Source organism: Poeciliopsis prolifica, unplaced genomic scaffold (genome assembly GCF_027474105.1).
Source record: "Poeciliopsis prolifica strain line A6 unplaced genomic scaffold, Auburn_PproV2 SCAFFOLD083, whole genome shotgun sequence".
Classification (NCBI taxonomy): domain Eukaryota; kingdom Metazoa; phylum Chordata; class Actinopteri; order Cyprinodontiformes; family Poeciliidae; genus Poeciliopsis; species Poeciliopsis prolifica.
Genome location: NW_026562458.1, coordinates 334,682 through 353,717, shown reverse-complemented (window position 1 = coordinate 353,717; position 19,036 = coordinate 334,682). Strand labels below are relative to the sequence as shown.

The 19,036-nt window shown below is 43.2% G+C and overlaps 1 protein-coding gene across 1 annotated transcript in view; it reads right to left on the bottom strand.

Annotated features, from left to right (window-relative positions):
• The window catches only part of LOC129353080 (WD repeat-containing protein 7-like), a 55,043-nt gene that overhangs the window by 20,230 nt on the left and 15,777 nt on the right, over positions 1-19,036 (bottom strand). The window contains 4 exon segments of the mRNA XM_055022280.1: positions 8,179-8,292; positions 12,676-12,799; positions 13,303-13,421; positions 17,875-17,964. Coding sequence (XP_054878255.1) covers positions 8,179-8,292; positions 12,676-12,799; positions 13,303-13,421; positions 17,875-17,964 — 447 coding nt within the window.

Here is a 19,036-nt window from a genome sequence, read left to right as displayed (position 1 = left end):
CCATATGGAAGGATCTGTGGTGCCTCGTGGTTTTCAGGCGATGAAGCTGAAGGGGATCCCGTCCTCCAGCCTGAAGACTCTCTGGGTTCCCTGAGACTAAAGACGACGTCCAGAACTAAACACCAACCAGAGGAACCAGACAAGACAAAGAGCCGAGCCCTTCCTGCTGCACGGCGGCCGCTGCTGCAGGTTTCCTGGCGTCTAAAGATGGCGTCAGGATAAAGGGAGACTTTTTTCCACCTTTTCATTTCTTTCTTTTGACGCTGGAAAAGCTGCAGGCTGGCCTGTGAGTCTCCAGTGAGCTGATAACAAGTGAGCGGCACACTTCTTTTGTCCCGGCATTAATCACCACACAGGCACACGCCTCATTGTGGCTCTGAAAGCCTTTAGTCACACTGGGAACGCATTGAAACGCCCAGACGGCCATGTTCACAAACTCCTGCCGGGGCTGGGCGCGTGCGGCCGCTTTGTGAGGGGGAGCGCCTCGCCATTGTGTCCGCCGAGGCGACCCCGGAATAACCTCCTTTGTACGGGCGCGTGCGGTGGGGCCTGCTCGGCGGGGGGCCGAGGCGGTGCGCGGGCCGTCAATGTGTGTTGCACAGTGGGAGATAAGAGCTGGGGACACACTGCGGATCAAAAGACCAATGAGCAGCGCAATGGAAAGCTTCACGTGTGGATGAGCGACGCTCCGCCGCTAGAGAGTTACACAGAACTCACTTCCGAAAGGTGGAAAGACCTTCAACACCTGGGAGTTCAGGGAGAAACGGCTCAGACACAACCAGACTGCGACTGCAGCGCCGCCAAATTATCTAGAATTTAACAATGCAAAGGGTTAAAAACCTGCAAAGGATTTGAATTTTTATTTTCCTTCAGACTTGCAACAAACATGGCCTTCATCTTACTGATCCATCTAGAGGACTGGCTGTGATCAGGACAGATATTTCCGGGCTGTAGCTCTCCCAGCTGAAGCCACCAAGCGTTCGGCTGTGGGAGATGTTATCGTCCCACACGGAGCCGAACGAAGCGCCGTCAGACGCCCATTTGATCCCAAAACAGCTGACTGTGCAAACACATCCGAGAAGCATCCCAGGTGGAATGAAATCCAAGATGGATTCCAGTTAAAAGCATCCGCCTGGACAGACGCACAGAGCCAGAGGAGCGACCCGCCGCTCAGGCCCATCAGCGCCGGCCTCCATGGAGCTTCATATATTATTTTTCCTGTTTTTTGCTCATTTTTCAGACGCGCTCCCTGCCCACATATTTCCATACCGCTGCTCTTCATAATGAGATTGCTAAAAGCCAGCTGTCATTTGGAAGAAGGCCCAGCAGCTGATAAATGGATTACATATGGCATCTCTGGGCCAGACCGGGCCAGTAGATAACAGAATTACAGATGGACTCCCAGCCAGAATCCCTAAAAAGTTCAGATTTACAGAGAAAGTGAGGAATAAAGACAGCAAAGACTGAAGGGCTTCTGACCGACCGACTCAAACTGCAGAGCGAATCGCTGACCGAGTTCTTTACGATGTTCGGATGCAGTTAAACTTGAAGAGACGCCAGAGAGAAAAAGATCAGGAGCTGCATTTCCAAATTCCATGGTGTTCTGTTCGAAAAATGGGATTACGAACATAATTTTGCTTAATTGAAACAAGGCAATTGTGAAAAAAACTTCTTTTTGCACAAAATTAATGTTTTGCAAAACTGCAATGGAAACATTTTTCTTACTTCTTGCAGCAAATTTCATATTTTGCAAAAATTGTGTATTTTGCACAACTAAAATCTTTTTTTTTTACATTCTGCGACTAAATTGCCGTTTTGACACACTTTTTAGATCACACGAGTCGTATGATCAAAAACCGGATGTTACTACTGACGGAGACGACAAAGACAGGAAGTGACTGGAGGATGACGGCGCTGCACGTTTTAAAACAACTTACAGCCTGAAGAAACTTATTCACATGATTTTAATTAAGTTTCCTAATTAATGGGGGAAAAAATCACAATTGCAAAATTATCTTTGATCCAGGAAGTTGAAATCCTTTGGGGCAACTGATCACGATCCAGGCAGCTGGTGCAGATTTAATAACAAAATGTTTACTTATGCAACAGAAAGTATTCATCCAGGTCTTTGCTCTGATTTTAATAGTTAAAGGAGACAAGAAAAGCCAGTTAAAATGCAAAAATTTTAGTTAAATAAACCGGTCAAAAATAAAGCAATAAATAAAAAACAAAGTCGTGTTTTTGTTCTTTCAATCTGATGCCGAATCGTTTTGTCGCCTCTAATCGTCTGAGACAAACTTAAATTTGAAGTTTTCCAGCGGAGCTTCAGCGGCCGGTTTGGTTTCCGCCGGTCCGAACTCTGCTCCGCGGAGCCACTAATTGATTTTTGAAGCCAATCGATCGGCTTCCTTCGCGACCAGCAGATCTATTATAATGACATTGCATCTAAATCCTATTTGTGGGCCAACCAACTCCAAAACATAACCCAATAAAGTAAAGAGGAGGACAGAGGAGCGCCCCTCCGCACTCGCCTCCGCTCGGCTAAATCTTCATAAAAACGAGAAATGGAGCGGGAAAAAGGAATTCTGGCAGAAATGAGATTATCCATAAAGGAAGGAATGTATTAAAGGAAAGGCGGAGCGCCGTAATGCAGCAACCTGTGGAGCCCAGCCGGCCGGATGGACAAATTAAGGACATCTCATAAAAGCAACTGAAATGTCACTCAGCAGATAAAACTGTGACCTTTAAGACAAAGTTTTACTCCGCCAATAAAATTAATAATTCACATCAACATTGTTTTAAAGAGCACTTTATATTTCGGTTTATTTTCCCTCGGCTTTTGTTCTGATCCGATTCGGAAACCAAGATGTCTGCAGAAACGTCTCAAAGACGAAACGAAAAGAAATGATGAGGAGAGACAGAAAATACAGAAAACTGTCAAAATCAAAGAGGAAGAAAAGATGGACGAACAGAGAAGGAATGAGATTAAAACTCATAAAATCATCAGATCAGCTATGACGGGTCATAAAACACGACATCGATGGAGCATCGAGACGTTCATGAGTCATTTCACCAAGTCAAACCAAGTCTTTGGGCGAAAGGAGAAGTCAAGTTTTGTTTCTGGGAGAAAGACAAAGTCAAGACAAAAGTCTTTAAAGTGTAAGTCCAACCAAGTCTCAAGACTCTGGGAACCAAGTCCAACCAAGACTCAACTCTCTGGGAACAAGTCCAACCAAGTCTCAAGACTCTGGGAACCAAGTCCAACCAAGTCTCAACTCTCTGAGAACCAAGTCCAACCAAGTCTCAAGACTCTGGGAACAAGTCCAACCAAGTCTCAAGACTCTGAGAACCAAGTCCAACAAAGTCTCAAGACTCTGGGAACAAGTCCAACCAAGACTCAAGTCCATGGCTCAAACCTCTATTGACTGAAAACCATTTCCTGGTCCAATCCACGATAAAAATCCAAACCTGCCCCATTTGCCTCCAGATCTAAACTATTATTTGATAATAATAATAATAATAGTCCTTAAATCCATTACTGTTCATAAATAACTGTGTGAAGGATTCATTTCATGTGACAGGATTCTCAATCTTTCTATCAGAATCTTGTTCCCAGTTTTCAGCTCGGTGTTTGAAGCCGTCATACATTTTTATTTTCTACCCAACGGTGAATATTAAATATTCACCGTCTGAATTTCATCCCTGCCAGGAGACATTTTGAATGTTTTCCTTGATCTGAGAAGTTTTGTTTGCTGCTTTACCCATGAAGCCCAGACTTAACTCTGAGATAAAGAGAGTTGAGGGCAATCAAACCGACAACCTTCCCTCTGCTCCCTCCTACAAAGGCAACCCCAGCAGCTTCCCATCATGCTCTGCTTCCATTGGTAATCAATGGGAGACTGGTAAAACCCGATCACCGGGGACCGATGGAGGGGATCAATAGCAGCACAGAAATGATGTGAGAAAGTGCAAGAAGGAAAACGCTGCAGGAGGAGAGACAACTTTGAGAGAAATGTTTAATAAATGTGAATAAATATTCCAGCCTTCCCAGCTGAAGGAAAGCGTTGAGTAAGACGAAGGACGGCTGGCGGCGCCTGGGGAAAGGAACCATGTCCTTACTGTAAATGTCAGGAGACTGAAAATCTGGGGAAATAATTGAAAACACAATTAAGTTGATAAAGAAAAAAGATTTGAGTCCTGAAACGGTGGCTGCCCTTCCAACGGGCCGAGTCCAGCTGAAGGTTAAGTGTATTTTACCATCTTAAGACACAGACAGAGCAGCTATCTGCGCCCAGCGTGAACGCCGGGCTTCAATTAGACCGCATGGAGGCAGGCGGGGGAGGGGGTCCGTCCTCACCAGAAACCACAAGACAAACTGAATTCAAGTTCAGAAGGACGAGGAAACAGACCAACTTTCTCTTCTGAGCAAGCAGAGAGTCAAACTTTTCATCCAAACACTTTAATCCACATTAAATATTTCAAATTATTTTGGTGGATGTTTGTGTTGGTTAATCAGCTGCTGCTGGTGGTTCAACTAACCGTCATTTGGTTAGTTGGTTTCAGTTATTTAGTCGATGGGTTGGTCAGTTTGGTTCTGTTTGGTTCAGGTTACTTTAGTTTGAAAGGCAACTCTCTGAAAACCAAGTCCAACCAAGTCTCAAGACTCTGGGAACGTAGCATTTGATTGGCTGAGGTTTTGGTTTTAGTTTTTTTAAGCCTGGCATTTTGGTTTGGTTGAATTAGTTAAGTTTGGTCAGTTGGTTGGGTTTAGTTCAGTTGGTTGATTGGTTGGTTTACTGCTTACTGTTTATAATTAGTTGTGGCTTTTTGTGCTCATGTATTTAATGGTGAAAGCTATGAGGAATTAATTGTTTTCAATCCAAATCAACAAAAGCTGAGGTCACATCGTTAATTGGGTTAAGTGTAGAGAGAACCTGGTGTCACATGAACAAAACCCAAAAATGAAGAAATTTGTGTTAATTTTTTTCTAAAACTGCAAAAGATTATCCCTTGAGACCAAAACAAAATCTTCTTTGAGTCAAGAAATTACATACAAAAATGTACTAACATTGATACCAACTTGATATCAATATTATCAATATTTTGGATCGATCTGCTCACCTCTGGTATTTCTAGAAAACTGCTGCAGCACGACTCCAGTTTGTTTCTCGGAGATGCATTCCTCCACATTACCAGTATTTAGAGAGGAGCTTCTTGCTGTAATAAAATAATATTCCCATCCTGCAGCTGCGTCCCGTTCTGGGGACACCCAGGAACAATCATCGGAAACAATCAGAGCCCTCAGAGTCGCGGCTCCCGACATTTATCTCCACAGGAGCTCAATCTGTTCTGAGGAGAAACGCGATCTGACCCGGCCGACCCCCCCAGGCCGGGGGATTAGATTAGACGGGGAGCGTGGCGTTTCAGCTAACCAAATCACAACCGGGCTAATGACACCGTGAGGTGAGGGCCTGCCTGACCTTTGACCTCTGACCTCAATCGCTGGGGAAGACAGAGGAGAGACACGAAGGGACAAAGATGGCGGAGAGGAGGAAAGACAGTAGAAAGAAATCCCAGCAGATTTTAGCGGCTAAAATAAAATGTAGTGGAAAAACATGGAAAGCTGAAAGTTTCACTGAGCAACCAGGAACCAGAAGGAAACAAAAATGGCTCCCAGCTCAGTGGAAGTGGGTTCGTTTAGTGGGAAGGTGGTTGGGACCTTTGACCTTGGAGAGGTCGACCTCTCCATCAGAGGAGTCCCAGTTAGCAGAGCCAGGATTCCCTCTAGTGGGAACCACCAACACTGCTCTTCATCCAACAATCATAAAGGAAATCATAATAATAATTACAGTTATTAACTGAATGAGACGCATTTTAAAGTACGACTTCAAAATATATGAATATTCAAAGAAATATTCCCCCAAACTCTCCTGCTAAATCACATAAATAAGCATTAAAGTGGAAAAATTAAGTGTTGTCTCTTTAAGAAGCTTCTGTTCTTTGTGAAACTCCGCCTCCAGGAAGTCACCAGGGCCTGCTTGTCTGTGGCTCCTGCTCCTTGTGGCCCCAGTTCAGGTGTTTGAATTCGATAGAAACATTCTAGTTCTTTAAATATTCACAATTAGTGTAAAAGCATCAAAATCAAATCTTCTAAAAATAGAAAATGTTGGTAACAACACCAATTATTTCTTTAAATATCATTACTTTTTGCACTGTTCTGCACCCAGACCTGCTTTGAATTAATTTGCTGAACTTGGCTAAATATAGGAAGAGTTTTTAAAGAACATTATTGTCAGAATAGATCTAATTTTGTTCATTTTTTCCAACAGATGTCTAGAAAATTTGCAACATTTCTTTTAATAAGGCAAAGAGAGAAATAATTTAGACTTCCCTTTCCAACTACAAAGCTAATGTGTAATTGTTGTTCAGTCGGATGTATTTAGCTGTAAAGCTGTTGTTGCTGCAGCAGAACTAATTTCATCCAAACCCAGAGTTCTGATAATTAATGGTTTGTGATTTAGAAAAAGTGAAATTCATTTTCTAATGTCTCTTCCCTTATAGATGGGATGTTTCTCAGCAATAAGTCCTGCCCATACAGTCTGTGTGTGTGTGTGTGTGTGTGTGTGTGTGTGTGTGTGTGTGTGTGTGTGTGTGTGTGTGTGTGTGTGTGTGTGTGTGTGTGTGTGTGTGAGCGTGATGTGGATCCTAATAACATCCCTTGACACTGTTAGAGACATAATTACAGCGCACACACACACACACACACACACACACACACACACACACACACACACACACACACACACACACACACACACACACACACACACTGTCAGGTCCAGGTGTGTGTGTCTCTGAGGTTTTGCAGCTGTGGCACCGAGCAACAAATGTCATCACATCCTGAACTCTGTGTGTGTGTGTGTGTGTGTGTGTGTGTGTGTGTGTGTGTGTGTGTGTGTGTGTGTGTGTGTGTGTGTGTGTGTGTGTGTGTGTGTGTGACAGCGACGGGGAGACAACACATTGATGAGATGAGTCTATCGCCGTGGAAACAGCCTGAAGCCAGGTGATTGCGCGGCTGTCTCAGGTCTGTCCTTTCGTCTTTGTGTTTTGAAGGTTTCCCTCCTTTGTCTCGTCGAGCGACTTTTAAAACTCGCTCGCGTCTCAGGAGGCGAAACGCTGCAGGTGATTTGTCGGCATGCAAAGTGAAGCACGGTGGTGGTGGCATGATGATACGGCTGCATAATGAAGTCAGTAAATGTTCAGCAATATTATCGGACACAGACAGACCCATTTTCAGCTCAAGAGTTCTGGTCACTAATATTCCACGGCAGCATAAATCAGGGCGACACGGTGAGTAAACGCTCAGGTTAAAAGGTGAAAGTGGAGCCGGTGTATTCAGAGAAATGGAGTGGAAGGTGTGTGTTTCCACCTGTGGTGCAGGTGTCGGCCGTTTCTCACCTCCCCTCTGTGTAGCTGTGGGACGGGCGACCGATAAACGGCTTTTAACACCATTCAGGTTCACTGGAATTCAGAGTGGCACCGATGCAGAAACACTTACTGCGTTTGGCTTAAATACAGACTCAGCAGAGCAAATCGCCTGAGTTCAAGCTGCCCAGAGGTGATAAACAAGATCTCTGGGTTCCTCAGGCCTGCAGCCTGCAGTCTGGGAGAAACAAGCTTCAGCTTGGCACCAAAACACCAGCAGAGGGAAGATATGAACACTTCACTTCCTCTGCTTCAGTCTTTCCTTACATCTTCAAACTGATTCCAGATGGAAGAACAGAAAAAGTTCTGGGTTATCAGAAAATGAAAAATGTCATCCAAACTGATCAGTTAGCTTTCAATAACCACAAACATCACAAGTTATGGGATAAAACTTTCATTTTTCGCTAGAAAAGAAAAAAAGTCCATTAACAGTAATTATTTTAGCTTTTTGTTTATTTCAGGCCACTTGGATCAGTTAGGAGTTACTTTTTGTTCAGATGAACAAGCTCAGTGTTGTTTAGCTCAGTTTGTACATGTTAGCTTAGTTTAGCTCCAAGTAGCATAGCCTAGCATAGGTTAGTTTTAGTTTGATCTCTTCCTGATTTACATCATCTGATTTTAGTTTTATTTTGGTAATTCTCATATCTGGTATATGAACCAGGCTGTTGTGTTTTGTGGTTTTGTCACCAGTACCTGCTGTGATGTCATCGTCGGTCACGTCCAGCTCCTCCTCTGGAGCCTTGGTTTCCACTGGCTGAGCCTCTGGAGGGGGCGGGGCTTGAGGCGGGGTCTCTGTTGCTGTTCCAGCTGTGGAAATCGAGCCGACAACCTTTGGTTAGGACATAAAAGCAGCAGGTGTTGTTGCAGGCAGCAGGGCGGCAGCGCTGCCTGCCTGCCTGTGTGTGTGTGAGGAAAACCTCATCAGGTTGCCTCATTAAAAGGCTAACTGCTCTGGTTAAGCAGCTAATAAAGGTTTATTGGGCTTCCCTGTTATCCAGAGAATAAATGACAGAATTATCTTCGCATTGCCAATTAAGAGCGGATTTTAATTAGCAGCTGAAGTTAATGAATGATAACGCTCTAATGAACGGAGCGGCTAAAGGTAACAGAGTCAACATCGCTCTAATCCGTGGGGACACACACACACACACACACACACACACACACACACACACACACACTGATAAATGAGTGCAAACACTCCGCTGGACACACTGATTTCTGTTTCCTGCACAAATTTAAGAAAGCAAGGAGGAAAAAGACATCAGTAACTAAAACATCACAAACAATTTCATACTGCTGGCTTCATTAGAGCAATAAAACACTTCTAATTACAGTGTGTGTAATTACACTGATAAATCCTGGTTAACTCAGAGCTTCCTGTTCCAATTAACCTGCTGAGACTCTGCAGACAGCTCAGTAACGACACACACACACACACACTCTGACAGAAGACCAATACGCCGCCTGATTGTTGATTATTCGTCTGGAACATTAAAGTGATAAAAACTTAATTGGACTTAATTAAAACATAACGATGCTGGGCTGTGGCTGAACAGAAGGAAAACTGTTTCCACCGGGGAAACTCAGCAGAAAGGTCCGATTCTAACGAGGCTCTAATTAACCGGGCAGAACAAGAACATGACTAGATATTCGGCCGTTTTCACACTGATGGTCCAGTAGACTCGGCTCCATTTGGGATCCAACATTTGTTTCATTTTCTGCTGAGTCAAACCAACCAAACTATTTGAAAACCCAGTTCCCCTCCTCGCCTGAGGGGGCGCTGCACCAAGAACCACTGAAGGGAATGACATGAAAAAGACACTGAGCGCATCTTCCTTCTTCACCAAATGGAAACTGAAATGGAGTCGTCAGATTTTTTTGTCAGAAAAACTGGAGCCATTTCTCCCGTCAGCGCTAAGCTAGCATGTCTGTTTTGGTTGTGTTTACCCAGGATGCTTTGCACTATAGTCCACTTCCTGACTAGAGTTCACATTCACACCTCCACAAATGAACTAGAGTTGGATTAAAGTGAATTAAACTGGGGTGGGATTATTTTAAATTGCTAACTTCACACCCAATGTGTCAAAAGCAACCATATTTATTATTTTTTACATGTCAGAAAACATGGACAGTAAATGGGGATTTGGACGCTGTATTTTTTAAAATATTTTACAGCTTCGTTTGAAAACATTTTACAGAGAAACATCATGTGAGAATTAAATTAAGCAGTGGTCCAATAATAATTTAATTAATTACTGTTTTCATTCATTTCATGATGTCTCAGATTCAGTTTTGTTATTTTTACTTAAATTTTCCCAAATCTTTTCCTCCGTAAAGTAACAGCGTTGAGCCTCAAACAGAATCACCTGCAGAAAGACTTTCATGTTTTGTTTTTCTCCTTTTTTTGTTCCAAATGATTTATTTTTCATTTCACAGGGACTGTGAAATGAAAAGGATGTGGGAGCGGAGCGAGCCGCGGGCCCGCTGCGCTTTAAAAACATCAAGAAGTGAATGTTTTAAACAGCAGACAGGAGGAGGAGGTCCAGGAGGTTAACAAGGCATGCTGGGAGCAATGTGTCATGGCTGACATGACAAGCTTGACCTTGGAGCACGCCATCACGCCCCCACCCTCCCACTTATCCTGCATCCCTCCTCCGCCTCCCCCCCGTTTCACCCTGATGAAACCGACGCTGCAGCCTGTCCTGAAAAGCTGCAGTTCAAAACTCCAGTTAGCCGTTAGCAAGGAAAACAAACCTTTACTGCCACAGACAGGAACAAACCCAGAATTACTGTTTTGAAATCAACTTCTAAATCACCATGAGTGGTGGTAAACTGAAGCATGGTGGTGGCAGCATCATGCTGTGGGGATAGATGTGGAAGAAAACCAGGCTGGAGATGATGATGTTTGTATGAGAAAGATTAAGTGGAGGAAAAACTGTAAATGTTAATTTACCAACACAGTTTTAATTTATGAAGCTAAACGTGATGACAGCAAAAGCTCGTCGTAGCGTTTGCTCACGTTGTTAGAAAGGTTTTCAGTTTATGTTAGACGGTGAGGAAACGCCGCCGAGCCGAGGAGCAACGGCGGCAGCGACTTCTCTGGCAGACAGCAGGCAGAGCCCGGCTGACCTTTCAGCTCTCCGGGAGGCGTTTGAAGGGACAGAACACAAAGGACTGTCGGGTCGGTAGGAACCGGCCCGTTAGCGGCGCCTGCAACATGGCGGCCGTGGCTAATTAGCCACAGCAGGCTGGAAGCACGAAGAGGCGGCTAATCGAACAGAACCGCTGCTTGATCCGGAGCGCTGAGCGTAACCTGGAAGCTGCAGCACAGATGCTGCAGAAAATAATACAAGCAGCAGAGGAGGAGTCCAGGCTGCAGGGTCAAAGGTCACTCACACAGGAAGACATTGACGGGCACCCAGAGACCCTTACATTCATGTCCATCCTATGAACAAAACTCCCAAGAGGCGACTGGCCTGTGAGGACGAATCAGGAGCCAAACTGAGAAAAACTTTATCAACCAGAAACCACTTCCTGTTTCTGCAGCTGCTGCAGCGCCACCCGGGCTCCGCTGGACACATGAAGGAACTGCAACTGGATGAACTAAATCTAGAACTAAATGAACTAAAACTAGAACTAAATGAACGAGAACTAAATGAGTGATTAGAACTAGAACAGATAGAAGTTTGGTCTGAAAAATGTCTTTTTCTTTCTGTATGTAAATTTCTGGGTTCAGCTGTAAAAGTTTCATTGATTCATGTTGGGTTCTGTAGAATTGGGCCAACTGGACCCGTTTCTCATCTCAAATTCAACTGAATGATCAAAACATTTTATAAAACCTCCTGACCAGAACCAGACCCAGACCCAGAACCAGAACCAGACTGCTGCAGTGGTTCTGTTTCCCTCCGGTCAACCTGGATACTTTTGGACCTCTCCAGAGCCCTCCATGCCCTCTAGAACCCTCCGGACGTCTCCAGAACGCTCCGGACCTCTCCAGAACGCTCCGGACCTCTCCAGAACCCTCCGGACCGCTCCAGAACCCTCCGGACCGCTCCAGAACCCTCCGGACCGCTCCAGAACCCTCCGGACGCTCCAGAACCTCCAGACGTCTCCAGAACCCTCCGGACCGCTCCAGAACCCTCCGGACCTCTCCAGAACGCTCCGGACCGCTCCAGAACCCTCCGGACCTCTCCAGAACGCTCCGGACCTCTCCAGAACCCTCCGGACCGCTCCCAACCCTCCGGACCCTCCAGAACCCTCCACCCTCACAACCCTCCGGACCTCTCCAGAACCCTCCGGACTGCTCCAGAACCCTCCGGACCTCTCCAGAACCCTGCTGGGATTTTCCGGGTCTCCACCGGCAGCCGGAGTCGTCTTACGGCCCGGCCTGCTCGGGGATCGGATTCGGTGACCCTTTGACCTCTCTCCATCTCCATCGCCCTCCCCCCCCGCCTGCGGTCCTGCTGCGGTAACACAACACTGACCGGTGCCCGTTGCTACGGCAACCGTTCCCCGAGAGACTCCCAGCATCCTCTGCAACCGCGGCTCCTGCGCTCAGACGAATGCAGCATTTCAGGAGGCGGCTTCTAGTAAAGCAAGGTGCAGATTCACCTTTCTTCCCATCAGCAGGTCTAACTATAGCCAGCGGAGCGACGCCAGGGAACAGAGCGACGGCCGCTTCCTGCGCCGCAGCAGCCAATCAGCAGCAGGGAGGCAGCGACATCATCAGAAACACGAGACAAGCAGCAGAAATTCAACTGCGTGGTGGCGACGAATTCACCTTTATACTGCTGTCCACCGTGACTTTAAATTGTTTTTTTATGTCTGATTGATTCATAGAAACCAAATAAAGCTTCATCTGAGGAAGGTCAGAACCCAGACCGGGTCAGAACCAGAACCGCATCATTAAACCTTCATCGGGGTTTGACATGTCCACTAAAAAATCCACTAGAGGATACAGATTTATACTTCACATCCAGCTGTCACAGCTCTCCATCCTTCTGACACAGTTTGTAAAAAATAAACAATAAATACACAGAACATCTATCTAAAAGAGCTTTTATTTTGAAAACCGAGGAACAAAAGTAGCCAAAACCAAGATGGAGGACAGAAAATCAGTGTCTCCAGAACCTGAGAAGCTGTCCCCCTGTAAAACCTTCGTCCTCCTAAAGTCAGGATGAGACTTACGGGAGCTGACCGTGTCCACGTACTGGGGCAGGTACGGAGCCCAGGCATCAATGGTGTCCTTCCGACCGGACTGCCCGATCCGCCTCAGCTCGGCCAGGAGCAGAGCCTGCGCCGCTTCCCGGACCTAAACAAATGAAACGGGTCAGAACAATATTCAATCATCCACACAAAGAATGGATGTGAAGGAACCAAATAAATATGAGAAATGGTATTTTCCATGCGGCAACCTTTCCTAACATTGTTCATGTTCACCATTGTAACTTTATGGTAGTATGAGATTGCAGGCAGCTTGTCTGACACATTATTTATCTCATACGGGTCGATCCCAGCAGCAGCCATTTGGTTGATGTACATTTTTCTGGCACATTGGTCCAGAGTGTTTGTCTTTCTTTTCGTGGATCTTGAAGCCATGGTTCATCCATGCTTTACCTACCAAGATGGCGGCGGATCACTTTAAGTTCAGACTTGTGGGAACAAAGTATTCCAGAATCAAACTGGTTGTCAACATGGCAATCGTCCCAAACATAACAGCAAATCTTTAACAGAATGACTGAGTGAGAAGTGAATCGATGCTCCAGTCAAAGGCCAGACTCCCTGTTTCAGGAAGCCATGCAGCTCTCTGCGTACCTCCAGACATCGGTCCTGCCATCTTCTCGCCAGCATCTCCAGCAGAGGCGGTCTGTACTTGTCCAGGCCGAGGAGGTCCGGCAGCATCACGCAGTGCATGGCGGCCAGCTGGCTCCACCCTGCACACAAAGACGCCAAAGATCAGCAAAATCCACCCAACCCAGGCTCAGACGTGCCGATCTACAAGCGTCACTGCTGCCACATGAAAACGCCGCTTCGCCATCGTTTAGCAGCGACAGATCCCAGATGAAATGGATCAATGTTTCTCAAACTTTTTCAGGCTCAGGATCCTTTAACCCACAGGTGTTAAACTCCGGTCCTGCAGGGCCGCTGTGCTGCAGGCTTTAGATGAGCCACAGGCACAAAACACTGGAATGAAACGGCTTCATTACCTCCTCCCTGTGTGATAGGTTCTCCAGAGCCTTAATCACCTAATTATTCAGATGTGGCGCAGCAGAGCCACATCGAAAGGTCGCAGGACAGCGACCCTACAGGCTGGAGTTTGACTCCCTGACTTTAGCCATTTAGCAAAAACACGCAGATCACCTCACTCAAAATTATCTGGTCTGTAACACAACACGAATGAAAATATTCACCTCTTAACGCAGTTATTGTTGTTTTTAGGCTGGTTGTCAAAACCAGAAACATGTCTATTCAGGGCATTTTTAGTTATTTACAGATTCTGAAAGTAGTTGCTCTTTACTACCAAGTGTGTGCATTAATAACATTTAGAGATATTTGTAATTAAGAAGCACAATAAAGGAAAATAGACTGGAGTTGAGTCTGCACCATTAAATATGAAATTATCCATCAATTTCAAATGGTTGTATTTAATTATGTTAACCATTTTAAATAAATAGGTGTTGATGTGTGGCCAGAGCATTGTAAGCAAACAAAGTTGTAAAAATGAAAGCACAGTTCTCACTAACTGAGACTCAAAAGAATCGATTCAATGGTGAACGATTCATTAAACTCTCAGCAGGTATGATTTAGTTTCCTACGATTATATTATCAATCCTGGCATTGTTTTCTTTACACCGGTATCATCAGATCTCCCATTTACCCATTATTGTTTTAACAGTCCTTTGGTAAGCTAGCTGTGTGGGTCGCAGTTCGCACTAACGTCACGGCAAATAAATACCACTAGGGGGCGTCCGGGAGCACAGTTTGAGAAAGCCTGGTTTAGAGTTTTAATATAACAGCAGTGACACACACACACACACACACACACACACACACACACACACACACACACACACAACACACACACACACACACACACACACACACACACACACAGTCTTCACATGACTTCAGTCGTCTACCGCCTCAGTCAAACAAACTCATCATTTCTGCTCACCACAGTGTCTGATGGCGTTAAAACAGCTCAACAACAACAGAGATACATCAGCGTGAGGTAAACCACACACCATACTTTGGTTCAAACAAATGAATTTAAATTTACAGATGTGAAACAACGAGAAAACCCGGAAGGTTTTCTGAAGAAACGACACAGATGTGACCCAGTTAACGGACGAAAGAAAACATTTAAAAATGTCTCTGCGTCGCCTCACATCAGGCTGCGTCGGTCTGAGACAAAAACATTCATATTTTAGACCAAAATATGCACCAAGCTTTCCATCCAGGGGACGGGAACAGACTAAAACATCCGTCGATGCTTCACCTGGTCCACATATATCAGCTCAATATATGGCTTCCACTACGTGTGAGGGATGGAGGGAAGATGGCTTTAAAGCAGGAAAGAAATTTCAGGGAAAATTTCTTTACCAGTTTCCATCTTTGAACTTACCTTTTCCAACGAGACAAACAGAGAAAACTAGAAATATTAGAACAGTTCTGAGAAAAATCCAGGGCCAAAAATGCCACAACCCAACAAATTTACTTTTCATGCAAATGAATTGAAAATAAAACTTTAATAAATACACTAAATAACTTAAATACTTTAAAGACACAAAACTTTAAGGTAAAATCTTTTATATTACATATTTCTTTTGTCCACCCTAAAATAATTTTAATTGAAAACAATAATTTACCTAAATTTAAATGTATGCTTTCAGTATTATTAATGTATTTTATAAATTATTGAAACATAAAAGTAATTTTATATGCATTCTGTTATTAACAGTATTTTATTAGTGATATGTATAAATTATTTTTATTTGTTGACCTTTTTGTTTATTGAATCGTGGCACTTTTGGCTCTTAGCAGTGAGAGATTAACTGATTTATTCTCAATTTAATCCAAAGATAAAATATAAAATACGGTGAAAGTTTCAGGTATATTTTCATTTTTCCAAATCAAACTTTAAGAAATTTTGCTTAAAAAATAACGATGAGTAAATCCAGCATTAAGTTGCAAGAAGCAACAATTATAATGTTATTTTATTTTAATATGTTGGGATTTAAAATCAGAAGAAATGAATCAGTCAATCTATAATTAACCAGTTTCACTGTCCTGCAGAAACTTTACATGTTTTCTTCTATTTCAAGCAGAAAAAGAGACTAAAACTCAGGAAAATACAAACTAATTTTGTCTAAATATATCATTACCAATAGATATTTCTTAATATATCTTACTTTTTATATTAGACAAAAATAATTCCAAACAAAAATGTAGTCACAATAATGTTAATTTTATTTAATTTAATAGTTTCAACATAAGTCCAACAATTTCTCTAATTTATTCCCACACAAAAAGATGATAAAGTTTATGTTTCTGCAGGGCAGCGGCCATTTTCTGGTCGTTATAATACTGTGGTGGATGTTAAACGCTTCAGAAAATAGTTTTAGGTACAAGCAAAGAATGAGTCTGTGAGCATGCTTGCTGTTCCCATGACCAATAAATATTCTGACAAACTCGGCTTTTGCCACGCTAGCTGGAAATTAAAGTTCAACAAGCTTGGAAAAGGCACTTCAAGGCCCCAGATGCAAACAACAAGCGTTTAAGAAATATGCAAGCACATTCCTAGTGTAAATAAAAGGGCTCAATGATAAAACCAACATCCTGTAGGAACACTGGAAGAAAAGGATGAGTTTGACATCAGGTTAAAAGTGTTTGCACCAAAGTTCATTTAGAGTCAAACCTGAAAAAATTAAATAAAAGCATCAGTTATCATTCAGCCTTTCACCAGTTTCAAACAAAATACAGTCTCAGATGAGCTGCTGGTGAAAATGACGGCGCTGCTGAGCCCTGCTGAACTTTATTTCTTACATTTTAGGCTCAGATTGTGTTGCAGTTTTAATGGCGACCCATTCCCCTCTTCTAGCTAAAGACATGACTGAAATAGCAAGCATACAAACAGCACAGAGAGACTGAAACATCAGGACTGAAAGAAAAGACAAGGAGGGACTCCACAACACTGCAAACAAGAAGACAAACAGAGCAAGATGTCAGGACAGCAGCAGTCAGTGCGCTCTCAAACCCACCAGCGCTGCCCTACATGCATTTCTATCTGAAAAGTCAAACTGTTGGCTGATGACATTCTGCTTGTTTCCAAATTTAGAAAAACACAAGTTACAGGTTCATAAAACGCAGATTTAAAGTATTTCTAAACTGATGTGATTAGATAGTAATAAATAAACTCTTCCTACGATTCTGTTACATTTCCAGTGTAGTTTGTCAACTGTGCAAAAGTCTTGGGTCATGAGTATATTTGGGTGGTAACTAACTACATTTAATCAATTACACTTACTTGAGTAGGGATTTTGAAATAAAAATACTTTTAAGAGTTATTACCTTTTTCTCTTGAGTAAAATTTCAAACTGCAATGGAAACACTTGATCAACAACCGGATGTTAGCACGATGAAGACAACGATAGAAAGAGGTATGACATGATTTTGTAATGTCTAGTTTGAACAATCTTATTTGTGATTTAATTTTATTTCTTTTTTAATGGAAACAAAGCAATAGCAAGTAACAATTTTCTTTACATTAATGGAATATAATCAAAGTAATGAACAGTCAGAAAATTATGGGTTTGCTTGACGTTAATCCATTCAATGACAGTATTAATTTTAGTGTAAAATATCCTGCATGATGATATAAATGGAAAAGTAAAGAATTCATCCTTTAGATTTTAATACTGACTGGTTAACATTTAGATTAAAATCTTTTAACAAAAGGATGAAAGACTCAAGACTTTGCACAAAATTTTATACTTCAGAATCCAAACAGGCCTGGTTCAGAAAGTGACATGAAATTCCCCGAAGTGTTTGAAGCATCCGAGTTTTAAAACTGCAGCGTGACTGATCTGAGAGCGAACTGAGACCAACAGAGACATGAAGACATTTTCAACCCAAACAAGGACAAAGACTGGAGCTATAGACCTGAGGTGAAGAGCAGACACTGTGGGGGAAACAAGACTGATGCAAGAAAGGAGAAACAAGGTAGGCAGATTGGAAAGGAACAGAGAAGAAGACCGAGGAAGCGAAGACGTATGAAGCACAGAGAGGAAACCCAACGGAGGGAGAGGCAGGGAATGGAGGCTCTGCAGAAAGCATGGATACAGCTGCAAACTTTCCCTAAGCGGCACCCGTCACATCAGTCTGTACCTTCGTTGACTGAGGGGATGTTATGAGAGCCAGGGGCCCCCTGAGGGTGTCCCCCAGGGGCCCAGGCAGCGGCAGCAGCAGTGCTGGCAGCTTGGAAAGGAAGACAGGGAGAGAAAATAGTCGAGAAGAAAAGAAAAAGGTTAGAAATATGACAGAAAAGCTGCCAGAGGAGGAAGGAAGTCAGGAAAACAAAACAGGAAGTGAATTAAAATCGACATTCAGACAGACAGGAAGTACAGGAAGCTATTAGCTTCAGTTAGCTATTAGCTTCAGTTAGTAATGTAACCCAATATTTGCTGATTTTCCACCAGTCCAGCTGGGTTTCTAAGCTCTTGGCTAGCTTTTATTAAAATCTGCTAATCATAATCAATATTTACAGCATAAAGGTAAAACTAAACACTTCACTCACTAAAAACCAGTTATTAGTGTTTAAACTGCAACTAAAACAAGATGGCTGCTGCTGCCCCCTGCTTCCAACAGGAAACAGTCATCTGAAATATATATTTAGTTTCTGAGTTTTATTAATAAAACTTGAGCTAAAACAAAAAGTTTGTAAATAATCTAATTACTCCTGGGTCAAATTGCTGAAATTTTAATGAATAGAAATGTATTTTCTGCTTGTTAAACCATAAATTAACAAATTTTAAGATTTATTTAGTTCTGTTTCAAAGTGGGCAAATAGTTTTTCATGGCACTATTCATTCATAAAAAAAGCAAAATAAATGTATTATTTATTCTGGTAAATGTGTTTTTATCCGTTTAAATGGGAGAAGACTTGATAGGTTATAATACTCTGTAAAATGTCTGATATTTGTTTACATGTTGGTCTAAAGATATGAGTAAAAGTCAAAGTGGGGAGAAAAAAAATCACTCATCAACATTGTAGCATCATGTTTTAGCTCAGATAATTGGACTCTGGTAAAATGTTTTGGTTCTGATCTGTGCAGGAAACCAGGAGCTAAAGTGCAGAAAATCTCCCCATTGTTCCCATTGAGGAAAAGCGGGACGGGACTGGGACTGTGTGTGTTCCTGCTGCAGTACATCAGAGGGGCCTCCTGGCTCTATTTCCATGTGAAAGGAGCCGCAGCGCGGGGGCAGCGGTCGGGCCGGGCCGGGCCGAGCCTCAATAGGCGTGTGGTATGAATAAGTCCGCACGCTTGTC